General features: G+C 42.0%; 1 protein-coding gene across 3 annotated transcripts in view; it reads left to right on the forward strand.

Annotated features, from left to right (window-relative positions):
• The window catches only part of P4HA2 (prolyl 4-hydroxylase subunit alpha 2), a 72,937-nt gene that overhangs the window by 9,608 nt on the left and 42,826 nt on the right, over positions 1-20,503 (forward strand). For 2 of the 3 annotated variants that reach the window (XM_061617070.1, XM_061617068.1), the window contains exon 3: positions 18,236-18,335. In XM_061617070.1, the coding sequence (XP_061473054.1) occupies positions 18,254-18,335 (82 nt within the window). In that variant the 5' untranslated portion in view covers positions 18,236-18,253. Of the gene's footprint in view, positions 1-1,110; positions 1,188-18,235; positions 18,336-20,503 lie in introns of those variants that run through there. The other variant, XM_061617069.1, reaches the window with a different exon arrangement.

Consider the following 20,503-nt stretch of genomic DNA (forward strand, 5'->3'; position numbering starts at 1 on the left):
CATGAGAATGGGGAGACAAAGAGGGAGAGGGAGAATGTGATTACATGGGTAGGGCAGAATGGGGAGTCAGAAGAACAGTGGGGTGACATGAAGAGTAGGGTGGCAGAAAGACTGAGAAATGTATGTGGATATGCAGGCACTGTGAGGATGTATTGAAGTGTGTAAATGGATAGAATATATGGATGTGTATGAATTGATTGGATGAGTGGCTTTGACCATGCCTCCTTTTGGATTTAGAGCCATCCAGGTTTGGCTTTGGCCCTGCCTTCCACTAGCATTCAGTCCATGGAAGGATGTCTATGAGGAAGTGCTGCCCACCCCTGACCTAAAGGGAGAGAAAACACTTCATAATTAAAGATAAAGTTTTAAAGTTAATTGTTTCTGAATGCTTGAGCTATGGTCTAAACTGCATGCTTGTTTCCAGTGGGACTTGCCTCTGAGTACTTTAGAACTGGCGTTTTAGAACAATTTTCAATTTGGGTTTTTGTGTGTGTGTGTGATTAAAGATATTTGAAGACTCTTCATATTTATCTGAAAGGATGTTACTTATTAACATTCTGGGCTGTGAGCAGCAAAAAGCAGTTATGTGTCTGGTACTCCAAAGTCTTGGCTAGCTCCAGATGCAGAAGAGAAAGCAAAGAATTCAGACAACATAGATTCTTCTCTGAGCTTCATTTGAGCAATCTGATTCATCTGTATAGGGTAAAAGAAGGTTCAAACAGCTGAATTTAAAAGTACCAGAGTAAGTGAGGGCTTTTTTAAAAACATGATTTAACTGTTGAGGAAATGCGTTGTAACAAAAAGGAGACTTGGGGAGCTAATCCAGATGCTGGTATTTCTTAAGGTTACATAACACAAATCACAAGCTCACTAACATTATTGAAATAAGGAACCTGCTGATTTCTGTGCTAAGAAGCAGCATTTGAAGCATCACATCTTCATATACTATTATGGAGAGAGAAAAACCCACATACAAAGGATTAGTGATGGTTTAGCATTTAGATGTTAATTATTTGCAGATGCACATTAGGCCCTTGGCAAGGGAGGTGGTGATGCAGGCATGTGGAGGGAATATGTGCAGTGCTTTTGTGGGATGTCATGCTAAACTCTGAAGTGAAGAGCCAACTGGAAGGCAGTTATCTTTGGGAAGACGGGAACCTTAGAATGAAGGATCTTGGCTTTAATGGGTGAGCGACACAATCCTTTACTTTTAGCAAGAATTGCTAGTATGCTGCTAAGGGCTTATAAGTCCTAAAGACGTCTGTATTTGTATGTTTATGAAAGTAGTGTTAAGGATAAATTAAAATCTCACATGATGGTAAAACTATAGTTCACTTGTCCTATCCAAACCAGCTTGGGCTTTATGGGAAATAGAACCAAAGTGGCCTTTATTTGACTTTTGGTATAAAATGTTGGTTTATTTCCTGGTGACCTGACCCTTACCTACATTCCAGTGGCTCGCATAATAAAAGCCGGTTTAAGCTGGAAACTTCCCTACTATACATTTCTGTTTCACATTTATGCTGATGGCCTTGCTTATTGTTGCTAATGCACCTTGCATAGACATGTCAAATGCTGTTCCTATGCCCCTCATATCCTTGACTTGTAATACTCCCTTTGATATGTAAGCAAAGTAATATCATGTCTGTCTCCAGTTTAGGGGGTGCCCAGTTGCAGCTGGGCCTCCCCTCAATAGTTGCTTTTGTCTGCTCCTGCATAGCTCTTATCTCAAGGACATGCAAAATATGCAGACATGGAGTCTGAAAGATAGTCTTGATGTTTCCACTTTGTCCTTCCCCCTGTACCCCTTTACCTCCTTACACATGCCCCAAAGCTATGACAGTTAGCGATTGCTTCTTTTGTATTTTATGACGTGAACCCGATATTGTAAACTTCGGGGTAAGCCTATATAAACCCTTGAACACCAATAAACGAGGTTCCCATGCTGGCCTGCTTCGGCTTGTAAGTATTGGGTCCCCTTTGCAAAGGTTTTTGTCTCATGTGACTTGATCTCTGATATTGGGTTCATTTGCACTCAACTCCGCACTCTTCCCGGGTGTAATAAGCGAGTTGGGGTTGACAGGGCGACTTGCGTGTTGGGTTTGGACCTAACAGTAGCATACATTTTGATGACTGAAGAAGATACATATGATACTCTTTTCATGTTGTAGCCTTAGGTTAGGGTCACACACTTCTTCCCCCCCGTTTTCTTGCTAGGAGGATGAGTGAATCCCATTATTGGAATGTGGGATATTTCCCTGCCCCTATGAAATCTCTAAGGGTTAGCATTTAAATAAATGCAGGTTGTCTTGCACCCAGTCTCTCCCTGGGTATGTCTTGCTGGAACTGGTGGTGGGCAGGGATACCACTTAAACAAGACCTATGTGTCGTCCTACTATGTGAGAAATTTCTTCTCAATTTCCACTAATGGGTTTTTTTTGTAATATACAATCTACAGTTTCCTGTGAGAAAGCCACAGTCCTGTTCCCCCCCCCCATGTCAATACTGTGTGTTAGGATGGTGCAGAGATTTGGCTGGTGTGGGGGCGTGATGTTAGTCCTGAGCTGAGCCCAGGTTGATGGTAAGCTGTTGCTGGTGGTTCTCCCACCATTGATAGGGTGGAGAAAGCCCCAACGTATGGTAGATATATGGTGTGGAAGCCCTCCCAATCCTATGAGGAGCCTGATCTTTGGAGCTGATATTGCTCCCTACCTCTTACCCTGGCTGGTATGAGCAAGCAATAATTCAGATGTAGTGGTGGATCTGCTGCTTATTGTTATGATTTTGCTGTCTGCTGCATGGAACATAATGGACCCCCCCCAAGTAAACATACATAGGATTGTACTGTTAATGTAATATAAAACAATGCAAAATTAACTTGTGGATAATTGAGTTATGGTAGCTGTTTCTGTAACACTATAATATGCTAAGGAAACTAGTATGCTTTAATCAGTGTACAGTGTTGGACCAAAAAAGGCCAAGGCCTACATTGACTTTGGGCTTTCATGTTACAGAACTCTCAAATGAGTCTATATTGTTCTGGAGAAGCATAGAACAGATTGGGAGCGACTCCAGATTCTGGCAGTTCTGTCCTGTAACTTCTGCCTAATTGGAAGACTCCAAATGAGAAACATGGTTTAAAAAATTTAGATCTATGTACAGGATACAATAGTTACAGGGTAGACTGAATAATGTGAAAGACTGGTGGATAACTTTCATTTCTAGCAGTGGAGGCTGATGGCTCTGATGTCAGTGGGGCAGTGAACTTTCACATCTGAACTTTCAAGGAGCTGTCCAAGAAGCAGATTCACTGCCCCACTGACATCGGAGCCACCAACCTTCACTGCTTTCTAGACACCACAGTGTAAAAAAATGTAAATGTACTGCCTTCAAGTCAATTCCGACTTATGGCGACCCTATGACTAGGGTTTTCATGAGGCTGAGAGGCAGTGACTGGCCCAAGGTCACCCAGTGAGCTTCATAGCTATGTGGGGATTCGAACCCTGGTCTCCCAGGTCATAGTCCAACACCTTAACCACTACATCACACTGGCTGTCACCACAGTGTAAAAGTTCTAACAAAAGATTGCCCCTGTCTTGACTCCTGCTGCAGTGCTAACTATGACCTCTGAAAGTGCCTTGAGACTCCATCTTTTATTGGGGGTGTAGAGCCTTAGTTTCAATGGGCAAAGTTTTCTCTGAGCAGGTAACATGTACCAATGTGAAAGGGCCTGTGGTTTAAAAACAAACACAAGCCCCTTGGACTTATGGAACTACTTTCATAATTCTTTAGATTCTTGCCAATATAGACAGTAATATTGTTCTTTTCTCCAGCTTATAAAATGTAACATTCTCACGCAATGCTAATTTTGTTCAGTGTCCCTCACAGTTCGCAATGTGTTTGGCATTTAAATTTTGTTCTCTTGCGTCTTGCCCTCCTCATTTAAATAGTCTTAGTTTTTAGTCCTGTGCTCACTTACATAAGAGTAAATCTAATTGAATGCAGTAAATGAGACTTACTGTTGGGTAAACATACATAAGCTCAGGCTGCTAGCTGCATAAATGTAGCCATGCAGTCTAACAGCACTGAGGCACATATTTTGTATTTAATTGGCTTTTGTTGCTTTTGTTTAAATGAGGGTGGGGGGATAATGAACCGTGCTTTGGGTTTCCCCTCACTGCTTCCATACATGAAATCGAAAGTGTCCATGTGAGGGAAAAGTTCTTTGTCTGAGAGCAAGGCCTATGCTGAATCTAACCTCAAATTGCTGTTTATATAAGAGACATGTCTTCATGGATTCAGTACAGGACTACACCCTTGAAGCAAATACTAGGTGTCATGCAGGACTTAAGGACAGGCATTCATCTAAATTAGGATTGGTTAAACTGTGTGTCATACTGTTTAAATTTAGATATACTGAGAAGCAATATTCTATATAGATTTTGTTTTCAGGCAGAACTATCAGGTTTATCAAAGCAGTGGATAAATCTTTCACTCTTTAACTGCAAGAGCGTGGCTTCCTAAAACAGAAGAAAGTCAATCACAAGTGCTCAGATTGTTGGGGAAGGGGCGAATAAGAGTCTTTTGATAAAATCCACATGTCCTTGCCTCACACCCAATTTTAGCCAACTTGCGTCCCTAGCCTTCTAAAATGAATAGCTAAGGGAGTGCCTTGAAACTCAGGTACTGTATTATAATAGCAAAAAGCATGCATTGCCTACTAAAGAAGAGTGTATCATTTCACCAGTAGGAAACACCTAAAGCAGTATGGAGGGATTCTTAGTAACTCAGTTGTTTGCATATAGATGTGGGGCAGAAGATGAAACTGGATAATAACTTTTAGATACCTAAGGCTCAGATTTTGCAGGCTTGTATCAATCTGACCACGTATAGCATCATCAACAACACCATTAACATTATTACTGTAGTTCTGTATGTATGTACATGGCACTTTACAAAGAACAGGATTGACAGGCTCCTATCCAAGGGCCTTATAGTTTAAAACAGTCACAGGGAAACAACAGAGGAAGGTGAGAAGTGGAGGCATGGGCAGGCAGGGAAGGACATGTGATTATTTCAGTGATGCATACTTTGGATTAGTTAGGCCCCGATCTGCACTATACATTTAAAGCAGTATCATACGAGTTTAAGCAGTCATGACTTCCCCCAAATAATCCTGGGAACTGTAGTTTGTTAAGGGTGCCAAGAGCTGTGAGAAGACCCCTATTCCCCTCATAGACCTATAAATTCCAGAGTGCTTTAACAACCAGTCTCTTCCAAAGGAATTATAGCTATGTGAGGGGGACAGGGGTCTCCTAACAACTCTCAGCATCCTTAACAAACTATAGTTCCTAGGTTAATTTGGGGGATGCCGTGACTATTTAAAGTAGTATGATGATGCTTTAAATGTATAGTGCAGATGGGGCCTTAAGTTACAATAAAGTATGGGGACTAGGGTGATGATCTAAAACATTAAGGCATAACTAATAGAATCATAGAATAGTAGAGTTGGCAGGGGCCTATAAGGCCATCGAGTCCAACCCCCTGCTCAATGCAGGAATCCAAGTTAAATCATACCCAGCAGATGGCTCTCCAGCTGCCTCTTGAATGCCTCCAGTGTTGGAGAGCCTACCACCTCCCTAGACTCCAACCTCCATGTTCCTTTTATTCCTTGCCCCATTAATTTTAATCCAGATACTCTCAATGGGGCAACTAAGTTCATCCTCCTGTGTTTCTGTGCAGAGATACATATTTTTAAGATATAGTGCGACTCTGGCTCCCTTTCTATTCCTTCTGTTCTTTTTGAACAAGTTATATCCTTCAATTGCTTCCAGTCATGGAAGTCATCCTAACAAGTTTCAGTTATACCTATCAAGTCATATTAACCCTCCTGTATTAAGACTTCAAGTTTGTTGTGTTTGTTTCCCATACTCTGGGCATTAGTATATACTAGGGTTGCCAGGTCCATGGCCTGAGACTGATCCTGTATCTTTAGGAGAAGAGAAGGTCAGCCAAGTGCAGGTGTTCTTGCAACCCTGTAATGGGAAAAACCACAAGGTGGAATTCTCCCTTCCCCCTGCACAACTTTTAAAGATTCAGAAGACCTCTTGGAGGCTGGGCCTGGCAACCAAGAGGTCTTCTGTATCTTTAACAGTTGTGCAGGGGGAAGAGAGAATTCCACCCTGTGGTTTTTCCCATTACAGAGTTGCAAGAACACCTGCACTTGGCTGACTTTCTCTTCTCATAAAGATTCAGAATCAGTCTCAGGCCATGGACCTGGCAAGCCTAGTACCGTATATTCCGGCATATAAGACGACTTTTTAACCCCAGAAAATCTTCTCCAAAGTCGGGTGTCGTCTTATACGCCGGGTGTCGTCTTATACGCCGGAATATACGGGTACTTCGCCAACTGAGGCATTGCTGTCTTCTACAAGAAACAAAAGTGGGCGGGCCGAGGAAGGGCTCCCAAACTGACCCCGGAGACGCTTGGCGGGCACGTGAGTCTAAAACATTAAGTCTACGGCTGCAAACGCCGCCGGAGTATCGCCGCGCCTTACACCCTACGGGTGGTGCAGTGGTCCAAACACAACTAAGGGAGGAAGAAGCCAGCCAAGGAAGGAAGGAAAGGAAGGAGCGGAAGTGGTTCGCGCGCCTGCGCGTAGGAGGCGGGGGGGCAGCTTGCGGCTGCCTGTGGTAGGGAGTTAAAAAAAAAAAAACCAACCACAAACCGGCTCGCCGCTGTGAGGAAAAAAGCACCGGGTGCCTTGGGCGGCGGTGGCGGAGCCTTCTCCTCCTCCTCCTCTCCGCTTCGGCCATGAGTGTCGCAGCGCTGGTTTCTCCCGCGCTGCCGCCGCCGCCTCCGCCCCCCCGCCGCTGCCGCCGCCGCCTCCGCCGCTGCGCTGCCCGCCAGCACGGGCCCCGCCGCCGCCGCCGAGAGCTTCGAGGAGGAGGAGCTGGACAGCCCCGCCGATGAAGAGGATGGAGAGCGTAGCGGCCGCGCGCGGGATTCTGACGAAGGTGAGGCTTTCTCCTTGTTTCTTTCCCGCCGATGACCGGTGGCCCCGATCCGGTGTCGCGCCGGCCTTCTCGGGCCAAGTTCTACCGGGCTTGCTGCCCGAGTCAGTGTGCCTGCGGGGGTGCCGTTCGGCCCTGCTTCGTCCTGACTCGAGAGTAGCCCCATGGAAACTAGTAGAGGTAGCTGGCTTAGTTGCACCAATTTCAGTGGGTCTCTTCTGAGTAGCGTCAGATGCAGCCCTAAGCACCGCCCGGTACCATTGGGTTTACTCTTGAGTCAGTGCGCACATAGGATTTTATCCAGTGTTAGTTCTACCCAGAGTAGACCTACTGAAACCAATGGGGCCTGTCTAACTGAGGCCCTTCAGTTGGTTTATGCCAAGTAAGGGCTGAACCCAGGAAAGTCTTCTCAAAAGTTGGGGGTCGTCTTATACGCCCAGTCGTCTTATACGCCGGAATATACGGTATATACACATCAAAGATCATGTGATTTATGGTCTGACTTCCTTACTGCATTTTTGTGAAGACTATTATTGCCCCCCATTAGAGCTTTTATCTCAGTTTCTGTTTCTGTGCATAACCTTTTGTCATTTGTTACCTCCAAGTTTACATCTCCCTTCCCCTTAGGATTTAGTTTGAAGTCCTGATGAAGTTCTCCATGCTGTGGCCAAACACATTCTTCTCACTCCTTGTGAGGTGCAACCCAGCACTTTCCAGCAGTCCATCTTCCAGGAAGTGTAGCCCATGATCCCAGAATCCAAATCTTTTGTCGGCACCACCTTCGTAGCCAGTCATTCACCTTGAGTATTTTTCTTTCCCTTTCTCCTCTTCTAAGTACTGGAAGGATGGATGAGAAAACGTATCTGGGCCCCAAAGTCCTTGAGTTTCCTTCCCAGAGCTTCAAAGTCTGGCGTAATTTCTTTGTAGCTCTGCTTGGCAGTAACATTTGTTCCCACATGGAGAACAAAGTTGTCCTGCTTGCTTCTGCGTGGTATGTATATACAACGTTCAAATAAACCACTTCATATCAGGTTTGAGACAGATGGATCTATTATGGATTGGGTGGTATTCAGTGCTAGTTCTTCTCAGAGTAGACATACTGAAGTTAATAGACGTGATTAATTTGAATGGATATGTTTTGAGTAGACCTTGTTGACTACAATTCCAAATGACCAAAATGTACAAGCTTATATCTTTAAATGTTCAAATCTAATTTTTTTCTCTAAATGTACAAATGTATGTACTGCTGCTCCCCATTGGGCAGATTTATTTATTTATTTACATACACAAAACTCATAGATCACTGGCTAACTAACATGTATTTTTAAAAATCGTCCACATAAACCTGGTGGCAAAGAAAACTTTTCAGCAAATGTTTACAAATTAATACTGAAGATGCCTGCTGAATCTCTATTAGAAGACCATTTCACAAGATTGGGCCAATAACACTGAAGGCTTGATTTCATGTTGACATCAGATGAGCCTCACCATCTCATATCATTGTTTCGTGACAGGATAAGATCTGTGTTTGGAAACTTAAAAGTGTCTCTCTTGGTTTGTTGGAGCGGCCTGTTCTGTTTGAATTGAGACTCTGGGTGTTCCAGGTGAGGGCTTTATACAGCAAATGAGTCATCAAATCAGTGGTTCTGTGAGCCCAACTAGCACATTAGCTTCTGAACACTAATGGAATTTGTTGCTCTTCTGCCATTTGTCTTTCATACCAGTGGTGGAGCTCAATGGAATGAATCCAAGCTTGGTTTTTGTTTTGTCTCTCCCTCAGTCATACCTCCCTAACCCTTCACTATCTTTTTCCATTCCAGAAATACTTGCAGGTATTTCTGTACCTGTGAAGCACAACATCCATTTTGTCCATTGTGAAACATGCTGATTATGTTTGCTCTTGAGCCCTTGCACCCTTCTAGTGATTTTTTTTAAAAAACAGTGTGCATGTGTGTGTTGGAAGAGCATTTCAAATCTCCATTCAGTAGGTTCCATATGTAATTAAGGAACAGGCAACAGTTGCAGTGGTTGTTGCACTTCAACTTTTTCTTAAAGATTGTCTTAGTTATTTTATGGAGGGTACTGTGTCAGGTTTTTGGCAATGATGGGCATCATCTTTGCCCCCATTTCCTTGGGGAGCTACATATCTGTGGGGTTTTCCTATCATTCCTGTTATGTTTGGTGGTGAGCCACAAGTTCCTGATGGAGAAGATGGACTGGAAGAGGCTTTATTTGGGCTAACTTTCCTTCCACTGCACAGCCATAATTTCTTCCAAGCGGACTAGTCCTCAAAGGCGGCAAGTTAGTGGCTAGCCCACTTCTTTTAATTACGTTGTAAGATATTTGGGGGGGAAATAAAATATACATTAATTCTGTCTCATTCATTTGTGTGCATCTGCGTGCATGTCCATGCATGCATACCGATCCAGTGCTGCTAATTTCGCAGTATTCTCTTAGAGCTTCCTATTTCACTTCACTGCCTGGAACCCTAAAGGCCTAACCATATACATACAGCCTGTCAAGGAACTTGGTGTTTAAAATGATAGCACAAATGCCTATGTATAAGTTGGCCCTTGGGTCACTTGAATATGCCCTCTTAAACAAGCCCACATTTCATTGGATGCCAAGACTGGACACCCTTCACTGGTTACTCTCACACCCGTTCTGAACACAGGACTGGTGAAAAGACCTTGTCTCTATCAGTGGCTATGGCAGTGGCTGATGTAGTTGCCTTTTCCCCCATTGATGGGGCAGGGGGCATTCCCACACCTTTTTGTTGTCAGTCTCTTTTTCTGTTCTTTCAGACATGGCAGCCATTTTGTGTAATGCTACACCCCATGGCAGTCATTTTGTGATTGGCACTCTCAGCATGTTCTCAAAATTCCAAACGTGCCTACTGACCCCAAAAGTTTGGTGAGTCTTGATACAGAAATAATAGATTTCAGCAACAGTAATAGTTAAAGAAACTGTCTAAGCACAGCAGCAGCAGGGAGGCATTCTCATGATGCACCAGGGTATTTTTTAAAGGAATTGTAACTGGGTGTCCATGTTTTCATTCAAATGACTTACACATGGAAGCTTCTCTACCATGTATAAGCCCTGACATTTGGATTGAGGTAAAAGTGGTTAAAATTGAAGAAAAGGTAGTATATATGGTATTGCAAATGCATTTACACAAGTTATTAGCCTAGCAAAATTCTTACTAGCCTGCCCACCCACCAGTAAATACATGAATTAAAAAGCAAATTAAAATTAAAAACTGCTGCTTATGATCCACACCCTTCTGTAGCAGACATCACAGTGTACGGGGAGATTTTGTTAAGATGTGTTTCAGAAAGACGCGTTTTGTAATAATCCCAAGAATTATTGTGTAATGTGCCCTTATGCTGTACTGTTTCTATTCCATTTCACTAAGATTTCATACCTCTATCAGTGGCTCCCAATCTGAATTTGTGTTCTTGGTTCACTGATTAAATTTTGTGTGTCCATTTGTGTCTACTGGGTGTCCAAAAGCTTAGACTGGGTGTCCATTTGGACACACAACTATTACTTTAAATATGTCTTGTGTTGCACAGTAATGTTGTTGTGATTGTATTTCTACACTAAAAGCACCATGTAGGTGTTGAAATTGGGACAGGTGTCCAAACATTTTGAATATGGGCTTCATAGTTCAGAGTTAACAACAGACAGAGTGTCTATTTGAGGAGCATTGTGAAAACAGATTTACAGTAAACTGAAGTCTGGGATGAATGTCATTCGTACTAAATGCATTCCCACCTAGCTAAATTCCTTCTCCCTCCCTCAACTATTAGCTGACAAAATTCCCCCCTCCCCCAACCGTCATGCCATGCTCCCTTCAGCTCTCTCCTATTTAGCATAACTTTCCACACTCCAAATGATGATGCCTTTCTTCTCTCTTCCCCTCCAAACACAAACCCCAAACATGTTTCTTCAGAATGTCCTTTCCCCGCCAAAATCTGTTAATCTTCACAGTCTGATGTGGATCGTAGCCTTAAGGCCCCAGCCGTCTGTCCCATCTGCTGCTTCCATTGAAGAAGTCAAAGAACAGAACTTGGTTTAAATCCAAAATGTATAGAAATCCTCCAGAGAGCAGCCATATTCATATGTCACAGTGAACCATAAACCATGGTGAGCTTATCATGAATGAGCAGGCATGTTCTTGGCTTGCTGATGTCGTTTGTTTAGGGATAACCACAGTCTGACAACACAGTAAGCCAAAGTTTGTGGATTGTTGGTTCTGCGAGGGAGGAACAAAGTGGAAACAATTGGGCAGCATTTTGCTGATTCCCGGTAAGCCATTGTTTATGGCCTTCTGTGGCATGCAAACACAGCCAGTGTTTCACATTCAGAACAATGTGTAGACTTTTTAAAAAGCCAAACTCTTCCCCTGAAGTGGATATCCTGAATTTAGCTTTTCATTTTAAGTATGGTTTGTCTATATACACTGCTTAGAAATGAGAATAGTTAAGCTAAAGGTAAAGGTGTCCCTGCACTTGTAGTGCGAGTCGTTTCCGACTCGTAGGGTGACGTCTTGCGATGTTTACTAGGCGGACCATATATATATGGGGTGGGATTGCCAGTTCCGTCCCTGGCCTTTCTTTACCCCCCAGCATATGCCGGGTACTCATTTTACCGACCACGGATGGATGGAAGGCTGAGTGGACCTCGACCCCTTTTACCGGAGATTCGACTTCCTCCTTTTGTTGGAATCGAACTCCGGCTGTGAGCTGAGCTTCGGCTGCGTTACCGCCACTTACCACTCTGCGCCACGGAGGATCTTGTATACACTGCTTAGAAATGAGAATAGTTAAGCAGTATATAAATGTTTTAAATTAATAAATAATAGCTTAAAAACCCAGGGTTTGTTCAGTTTCAATTTTGGGAGGAAAGACAAGTTAGATCCAGTTGCTGGTTAAAATTTAGTTTGATTCCTTCTTTTTAAAAAAAGTTGCTACCCAGGCTAGATTAGGCTTTAGGATGCCAGATAGATAGACAGCATTCCCATACCTGGGAATAAGCTCCCCTTAACCTAGTTTTTCTTCTGTGTAGATGTGCATAGGTTTGCTCTGCCAGTCCTCTTGAGGGATTAAACTCACGTATTTTGGAGATACTAAGGGCTGTAGAGTTTCTATATTTTGTGCGCAAAGGCTTCTGGAATATCAAGCCACAGGTGAACTTGAAGAAATAAATTCAGAAGAGACATATGGAGAACATATGGATGTTCATGGAGTTATGTTTCCAGAGCTGAGATATGAGGAACTGTTTGGCATCTTTAAAATCCTGCATTTTTGAAACATGTCATGAAGAAATCTGTACTGGTATATTTTATAGATGTGTGACAAGTAACTTCTCAGCAATACACAGTTAGAGGGAGTGTGCAAAAATGTAAGAGACCACTTCCTTTCCTGTGGCAGGAAGAAAGATTATTATGATTTTGACTCTTGTTTTAGGCCAGTTTGAGTTTTATTTAGAAATGTAACTCATCAGTCTCTGTCTCTCTGTGTGTGTGTGTGTGTGTGTTTCTCCCTGGGATTTTTTTAAAGCTAAGTAGAGTAATGCTACTAGCTTGAGAAAGAGGAAATATATCTGCATTAGCTTGGACTTGTTTATTTAAACTAATATGTGCTACTGTAAAGAGCAAGATGGCACAAAGGGAATTGATAAAATGTAACAACTAAATTAAATGGTGCTGTTAATGAAAAAAGAATATACATATTTTAATATAATGTAACTTTCACTATCTCTTCATTCAGTATTTCATTTGACCCTAGCCTCTCTGATCACAACCCTCAACCATGTGTATTTATATGGAAAACTTATGCCTGGGTAGCCAATGTGATACTCCCTAGATGATGTTGGACTCCAACTCTTGTCAGTCTTAGCAAGCATGGACAATGGTCAGGGATGATGGGGAGTTGTCATTGAATGACTTCTGGAGGGCACTATGTTGGCTACCCTTGACTTGTGCCATAAAGACTCTGGCCACTTCCACACCATACATTTAAAGCACTGTCATATCACTTTGACGGTCATGGCTTCACCCAAAGAATCCTGAAAACTGTAGTTTGCTAAATGTCTTAAGAGTTAGGAGGCCCCCTTTCCTCTTACAGAGCAGAGTTCTTTTAAAAAAAATAATTTATATAAAACTATTTTAGTACTGGGGAGGAGAATTTCTGTACCTGGAGTTCACTGTTTTATATTTCAGAATGTGTAAGTGGTCATTTAGTATCTCACACTCCTCCGTTGTTTTGTAATTCAGTATTGACAATTTGTCAGTATTGTTGCACTGATTTGTGACAAATTACCAGTGTATCAGTGGGCTTGTTCTGACATTATTTTGCGCCCAAGATTGCATTCAGAATGAGATGAGGAATAGGCTGTGGAATTGTGACCTGGGCCTCCTTCTCTTGCCATCTTGCAGGTGGAAATTTATTTTTCATAGATTATTTATCATTGAGTAAGGATTGTTTAAGATCCTCCATGGCGCAGAGTGGTAAGCGGCGGTAACGCAGCCGAAGCTCTGCTCACGGCCGGAGTTCGATTCCAACGAAAGGAGGAAGTCGAATCTCCGGTAAAAGGGGTCGAGGTCCACTCAGTCTTCCATCCATTCGTGGTCGGTAAAATGAGTACCCGGCATGTGCTGGGGGGTAAAGAAAGACCGGGGAAGGAACTGGCAATCCCACCCCATATATACGGTCTGCCTAGTAAACGTCGCAAAAGTCACCCTAAGAGTCGGAAACGACTCACACTATAAGTGCAGGGACACCTTTACCTTTTAAAAGATTGTTTATTATAGAGTAAGGAGATCTGCATTCAAAGAAACACAGGATCTCTTGGTTCAGCAATCTCTACTATGGATATTCAGAAATAATCTGCCGGATAGGGTTTCACGATCGTTATGGCTCCATAGATGTTCTGGATTATAGCTAGATGATATTATATGGAGATTAGTCTTTGTGTAGGAAAAAACATTTGAACCCTGAGTAAGAATTGTGGATTAATACCTATGTTGGGGAGGGGGAGTGAATTTCAGAACATGTGTGCAAATATGCGTTGATTTTCTACCACCCTTTATATGTTGTTAAAAATGCTTTTTCCTACGTAGTGGTTAATTTCTGGCTTGAAAAAAAATTAACAAATAAGGCAGCTCTTAATCTATTGCAATCTGTGGCATTTTCCACTTTGGGGCACATACCTCTCAAAGCCAAGCCACTGTATACTGCAGGTGGGAGTGGGGGGATATCAGTCCAATTTTGCTATGTTGAACTGTTTCCTCTGTGTTATGCTGCATACTTCTGCCTTCCTGCTGCCAGCAGTCCCTGAGGAATGCCCAAATATTCCTCCTAAAGAACTCTCTCGCAAGTTTGAGGAAGTAAATTTAACCAGGTGTCCATGGGCTCTCAAATTATGACACATAGATGTGTATCACACATAGAATTTTTCAGCATGTAAAATGATCTTCTAAATTAACATGCTAGAACATAACTTTTTCCTCTGTCATCTGGCCAATACAAATGAAATGTATCATGCAAAGACTAAATAATTGCTCTGAATATTCTCTCTCTCCATCTCCATCTGCTAATTCAAAGCATTTCTTGGCTTCAGGAAGTTTTGCATTTCTCTGCCTGACTGAACAGGTTAATTTTTGTAGCCTTTCCTATAATTATAAATCTCCTCCCAAATCTCACTTCTACTTTTTAAATATATAGACTTTAGGGAGATCTGAGGACACGTTAGCAGGAGTTGTATCGTCTCTATATGTATGTATTCTCTTGCTGTTCCTTACCAAGCCATAGTCACACCAGTGTGATAAAGAGTTGTTGCTTTTGTTTGAAGTTGTACAGCTGTGCAACATGGAAAGTATATGAAATTCCATCACCAGGTGTCTTCCCTCTTCCCAGGAAAATCCATCTTTTGTATTTACTTTCTGCTTATTGACGCTCATAACTCGGTGTGCCATGGCCAAGTAGCAAAAGATTCAAACCATTGGATGAAGTAAATAATGTTCTTTGACTTGGCAGATACTCTGATACTAGCATGTGAGGCCAGAGGTGGGGAGGAGAGTTATAGCCAGCTTTGCTAGTTTAACTGGAAAATTCCTTCATCGTCACTTAGCCAAGTTGTGTCTAATGTCTCCAGGAAACAAGAACAAGCACTTCAGATGGACTGTGTTGTGGCTTAATATATCCAAATATATGCACCTCTGGAATTGTTTTGGCTTGTTCTTCTGTTCTGTTATGTCGTTTATTGTGGTATTGCTCTTGGCAGACTCCCTTCATGGTACTTGTCACTCAGCTTTACAAAATTCTCAGATTACCTGTGAATTGCTTTAGGAGCTGAACCTCTCTCTCTCTCTTTCTCTCAGTACTAGAGGAGCTCAAGTTATGTGTCACTGAGCAAATATTTCAACATGACATCATTTAGCTTTTTATGCACTAGCAAAGAGTCCATGATTACGATCGATCGGCAGGAGTGTAGGAAAAGGCCTGTGGATTGCCAAACTAATGTCAGCACAGCATAAAAGAGAGAGAGAGCAGAGCCTCAGTTCAAGAGCTGGGACTGACAGCACTCTTTGTTTACTCAACAGCCTGGGCTGCAGTGGGGAGAGCAATGCATCCCTCTGCACTTCACAGGACCGTTGCCATCCCATTCCAGAGTACCTCCCAAGCTGGGTGCATCTGAGTAGGTTTCCCTAAGGGGAAAGAAGTGATTTATTAAAGGATCTTGAGCAGGGATTCTCAAACTTTCTACTCCCAGGGTTCACTGGAGATGGCTGGAAATTACTAAAGCCCACCAGTCACAAAATGGTAGCAGATGGAGAAAGAATTTGGCATAATCAGCTGGCAGTTACTGACGCAATGTTCTAATTAATGATATCTAATCTGTCTTTGGAGAAAATTTTGCCACAGCATTTTGCTTGTGTCAGGGAGTTCCATAGCTCTGCTTTCCTCAAGCTACATACAGACATTTGCTCTGAATGTACTGTGACAGCTTTCCCATTCATTTTACATAGAATTTTATGATCCAGAGGCTGTAAATGGAGGAACCTTTTTCTTTTATATTTTCCCCTTCCTTTCCTTCCACCCCCCATGCCTTGCAAAGTGTTTTTCTTCTATCCTATAATTTCATCTCCTATTCTCCTTTCACATTCAACCGATCAAATACATTATAATATAGACTGAGATAATGGCCACATCCACACCAGACATTTGTTCCACTTTAAACAGTCAGGGCATCTCCCACAGAATCCTGGGAAGTGTGGTTTACGAAGGGTGTTGAGTGTTATTAGGAGACTCCTAGTCCTCTGACAGAGCTACAGTGGCCCGAGTGGTTTAACATTCAGCCCCTCTTCTCAAAGAATTCTGGGAGTTGGAGCTCTGTGAGGGAAATAATGGTCGTCTAACAACTCTCAGCACCCTTCACAAACTACATTTCTCAGAATTCTTCGGGGGAATCCAGGACTGTTTAAAGTGGAATAAATGTGGATGTGGCTGGTGTTGTTGTATTAGTGTGATTCCAAAGCTTTCTGTGGCTGTATGGGAATGGTTATTTTATTTTTGTTTTGTTTTATGTATAATATATCATTTTGGCTTTTGATTATGTTGTAAGTTGCCTGGAAATCTTTGGGTACCAAGTGACTAATAAATCAAATACATGATTTAAAAAAACCCTGCCAATTTCTTTAATTTCTCTTCCCTAGTCCTTTGACATTCACTTCTTCCTCCTATAATAATTTTCTTCTATTATTCCTTTCCTTTCTATTCCCCATTTGTTTGTTTGTTTGTTTGTTTGACATATGGCCCTTTCCCTGCCCCCCAGAACTTCTCTATCTGCTGGTCACCTTTATTCAGCATGCAAGGAATTGCTAGTGCTGGCACTGGTCCAACAAAAAGGCTGTATCACATAGGGGGTGGGGCAGGTAAGTGAGGAGGCACAGAGACCCGCCTGAAAGTGGCCTAAGGCATATGGATGAATCCTGGTCAACTGAGAAACACTGATCTAGAGCAAAGTATCTCAAAGCTTGGATGTTAACCTTTGGGTTTGTGGTTCCCAAGTTCAGATAATTGGTCAATTGTCTGCTTTGGATGGGGTTGTACTCCCTCTGAAAGAGCAGGTTCGTAGTCTGAGGGTCCTCCTGGATCCATCTTTGATGCTAGAGGCCCAGGTGACTTCAGTGGCTAGGAGTGCCTTTTACCAACTTTGGCTGGTAAGACAGCTGTGACCGTTTGTGGACCGGGATAGCCTGACCACTGTTGTCCATGCACTGATAAACTCCAGGCTGGATTACTGTAATGTGCTCTATGTGGAGCTGCCCTTGAGGTTGGTCCAGAAGCTGCAGCTGGTGCAATATGTGTCGGTGGGACTGCTCACTGTGGCAGAGTATCGCCAACATGTTACCTAGCTGCTGAAAGAATTGCACTGGCTGCCCATTTGCTACCGGGCCAAGTTCAAGGTTCTAGTTTTGGTGTACAGAGCCCTATATAGCTTGGAACCAGGATACCTGAAAGATTGTCTTACCCCTATATACCCAGTCGATCACTGCACTCTGCAGATGAAGGTCTCCTGCAGATACCATCTTATCAAGAGGTCCATTCCACACAACCTAGAAAGTGGACTTTAGTGTTGTGGCACTGACACTTTGGAATTCCCTCTCCTTAAGTATCAGACAGGCACCATCTCATTTATCTTTTTGGTGCCTACTGAAGACCTTTCTCTTTCAACAAGCCTTTTAAGTAGAGACCTTATCTCAGTCTGCGTCTGTGTCAGAATTGCTTTTTAAGATGTTTTTAAAGTTGTTTTTTCAATATGTTTTTAAGATGTTTTGTTTTAATATGTTTTAAAGTATTTTGTTTTTAAGATGTTTGCAAGTGCTTTTAGTGTTTATGTTTGCCACCCTGGGCTCCTTCTGGGAGGAAGGTCAAGATACAAATTTAATTAATTAATTAATAAGTAGTTACTCTTGGTAAGAAATACAGATATTTCAAATTGCAGGAATGAATACTCATAGCAAACAGATGCTTTCAGTTTGATAACAGATGCTTTCAGTTTCATCTGGATTGCAGTGTGAGTTTTCTTCAGTGTAACTGAATGTTTAAATCTGATAAAGTTCAAAAACTACATTACAGATTCTGAAGATTTGGGTTTATATTTTCCTTTTTTCTTCACTTATCATGAGTTTAATTTTTTTAATATCTTGCAGACATTTCATTGATTCAGAATGACACCATGGACGAAACCATTACTCTTATCCTGCATTATCTGCATGGGCCTGACACAAGCGGAATTTTTCACTTCTATAGGTATGGAAAAGCACAGGCAAGATAGTAGAATGGTGAAATAAATTGATTAATGTTGTTATTGTTATTATTACTGCAGTCATCTAGAATAGACACCACTCTTTGGGGGTTTTTTTACCCTTGCAATCACTAGGATTAGTTGCATTCTTTGGAATGAAATCACTATGGGTTAAAGTTTGTTTCCGAATCCTGGCTTGTTTGGAAGCCATTAACCATAGTTCACAGTTGGTACATAACAGGAAGCTATATGCAACGTCCTAGTTTGTTTGACTACTTTCACAATGGGGACTGCATGTGGGTGCAAGGAACTTGTATATATCTGGGCCGCTGCCAGGCGTTGGTCTATTATGTGCTAAGCTAAACAGTCATGTGAGTTTGTCTTTTAAAAAATCCATAGCGTTGTTGTAAATCACCACTGAATATTAGAATTGCCACTCCATGTTCCTCCTTGGAAGACTGGTGAAATTGACTCATTAATCATTTTTATCCACCCCAAAGTAATCCAGGTGAGGTGGCACCCCTGATGATTTTTAGAATGTCTTGGAAAGTCTGTTTTTAAGTGCTCCAGTTTTTACAATGCCCTATGATAGTTGGGCTCCAGTCACATTTGTAGAATTTGTATCAGTGAAGGTATGCTGATGATATTATGCCATTCCAGAGAATTGATGTGAGATGTACATCCGGTTTTTACTAATCTTTCTGTGCTCTGCACCTGTTATGCTTCCGGCATTCTCAGGTTTTAGTACTGAATCACACTATTTTGTAAAAAAATATATAAAAGGACTTCAAATTAAAAGATCATTTTTCAGTTTTTGTGTCAAATATGGCCAAACGTATTTATAAGGACCATGAAGAATGAAACTACTCTTGTAAATAATAATAAAAAAAACCCGTAACAGGCTATGCTAAGGATTGATTGTAAAATTTATTGGCATTTTCTGTTTGTGAACTTGTAAATGTCAGTACAGTTAACCTGAAACTCTGTAACTGTTCATGTGACCATATCAAATTAAAAAGTGCCAATTTTCTCTGGCATATCCCTTTTCTTCAGGATACACTGGTATAAACTGAATACTATTTATAAACTGTTTAAATTAGTAAATAAAGGTAGAATGCATAAGTGATGCTGATAAAATGGCATACTTTATTCTATGCTGAAAGCAGATGGGATGCTAATATGTGTTTTTCTGTGTATATGATTACAGTAGATATTCTAAATCTTGACCAATTAGTTTTCTCTTTCATATTCCTTATGTGTGAACTAGTTTCATTTTTCTTTTTTTAAATAAACATTTTGCCTTTTTGAAAAGCGGCCCTCACATGGGAGAAGCAGTCAACAACATTTGAGAAACAGGTTTCCAGTCCCTCCCCACAAGAATCTTTTCTAATTTCAACAATAATTCTAATCTTGTCATTATGTCTTAGGCTATAGTCCTAACCACCAGTGGTGTTGGCTGGACAGGGTGTAGAACAATGTTCATGAGCACTACTGGGGGGGGCTCTACTGGTGGCAGGGAGTATAAAGGAGTATACTGGTGGCAGGGAGTATAACTGGGCATTTTGAGGTGGTGGCAGGACACCAGAAGCTTTGGTTCTATGGGATCCAAAGCCCTGCATGTTCCCTGAGGGGCCTGATCCTTGAATTTCTTTGCTGTGTCAATTCTAGAGCAAAAAATCAGAGAAAACCCAGGAATCGGCTGGCAGGAGTTGGCAGGGTTTCTGATGTCCAGTGGCTCTACTGCTCTGTGCCTCCCTGGCCCAAGTTCAGATTAGTCAATCCACCTAAACAAGCTGGATTATGTATGCCAAATTACATGGAGGGTCTGAACAAACTTATATCACAATATCTATGTTGGTCACAGGGCAGTTAGAAGTCTTAACGTAAACTGGGAAAAACTGGGAGAGGGCAATAGAGAGTGGAGATTTAATGGAGGAGGGCTAGTGTAAGCCTTTCGCCATTTCATTGCTTCAGATCACAAACGTTCATATGAATCCCTACAGGGGGGGATTTGAAGTACAGAAATAGTGTCTCTCAATTTTTAAAGCTGCATTTCTTCCAAAATATCTCCCCCTCACACACACACACACACACATTTCAGTTGTCAAAGCTCAGGGTTACACTTTGAAGATGAGATTTGGTATTTTATTATGTATTTCTTCTTCTTATAATT

This window comes from Rhineura floridana, chromosome 3, assembly GCF_030035675.1.
Source record: "Rhineura floridana isolate rRhiFlo1 chromosome 3, rRhiFlo1.hap2, whole genome shotgun sequence".
Classification (NCBI taxonomy): Eukaryota; Metazoa; Chordata; class Lepidosauria; order Squamata; family Rhineuridae; genus Rhineura; species Rhineura floridana.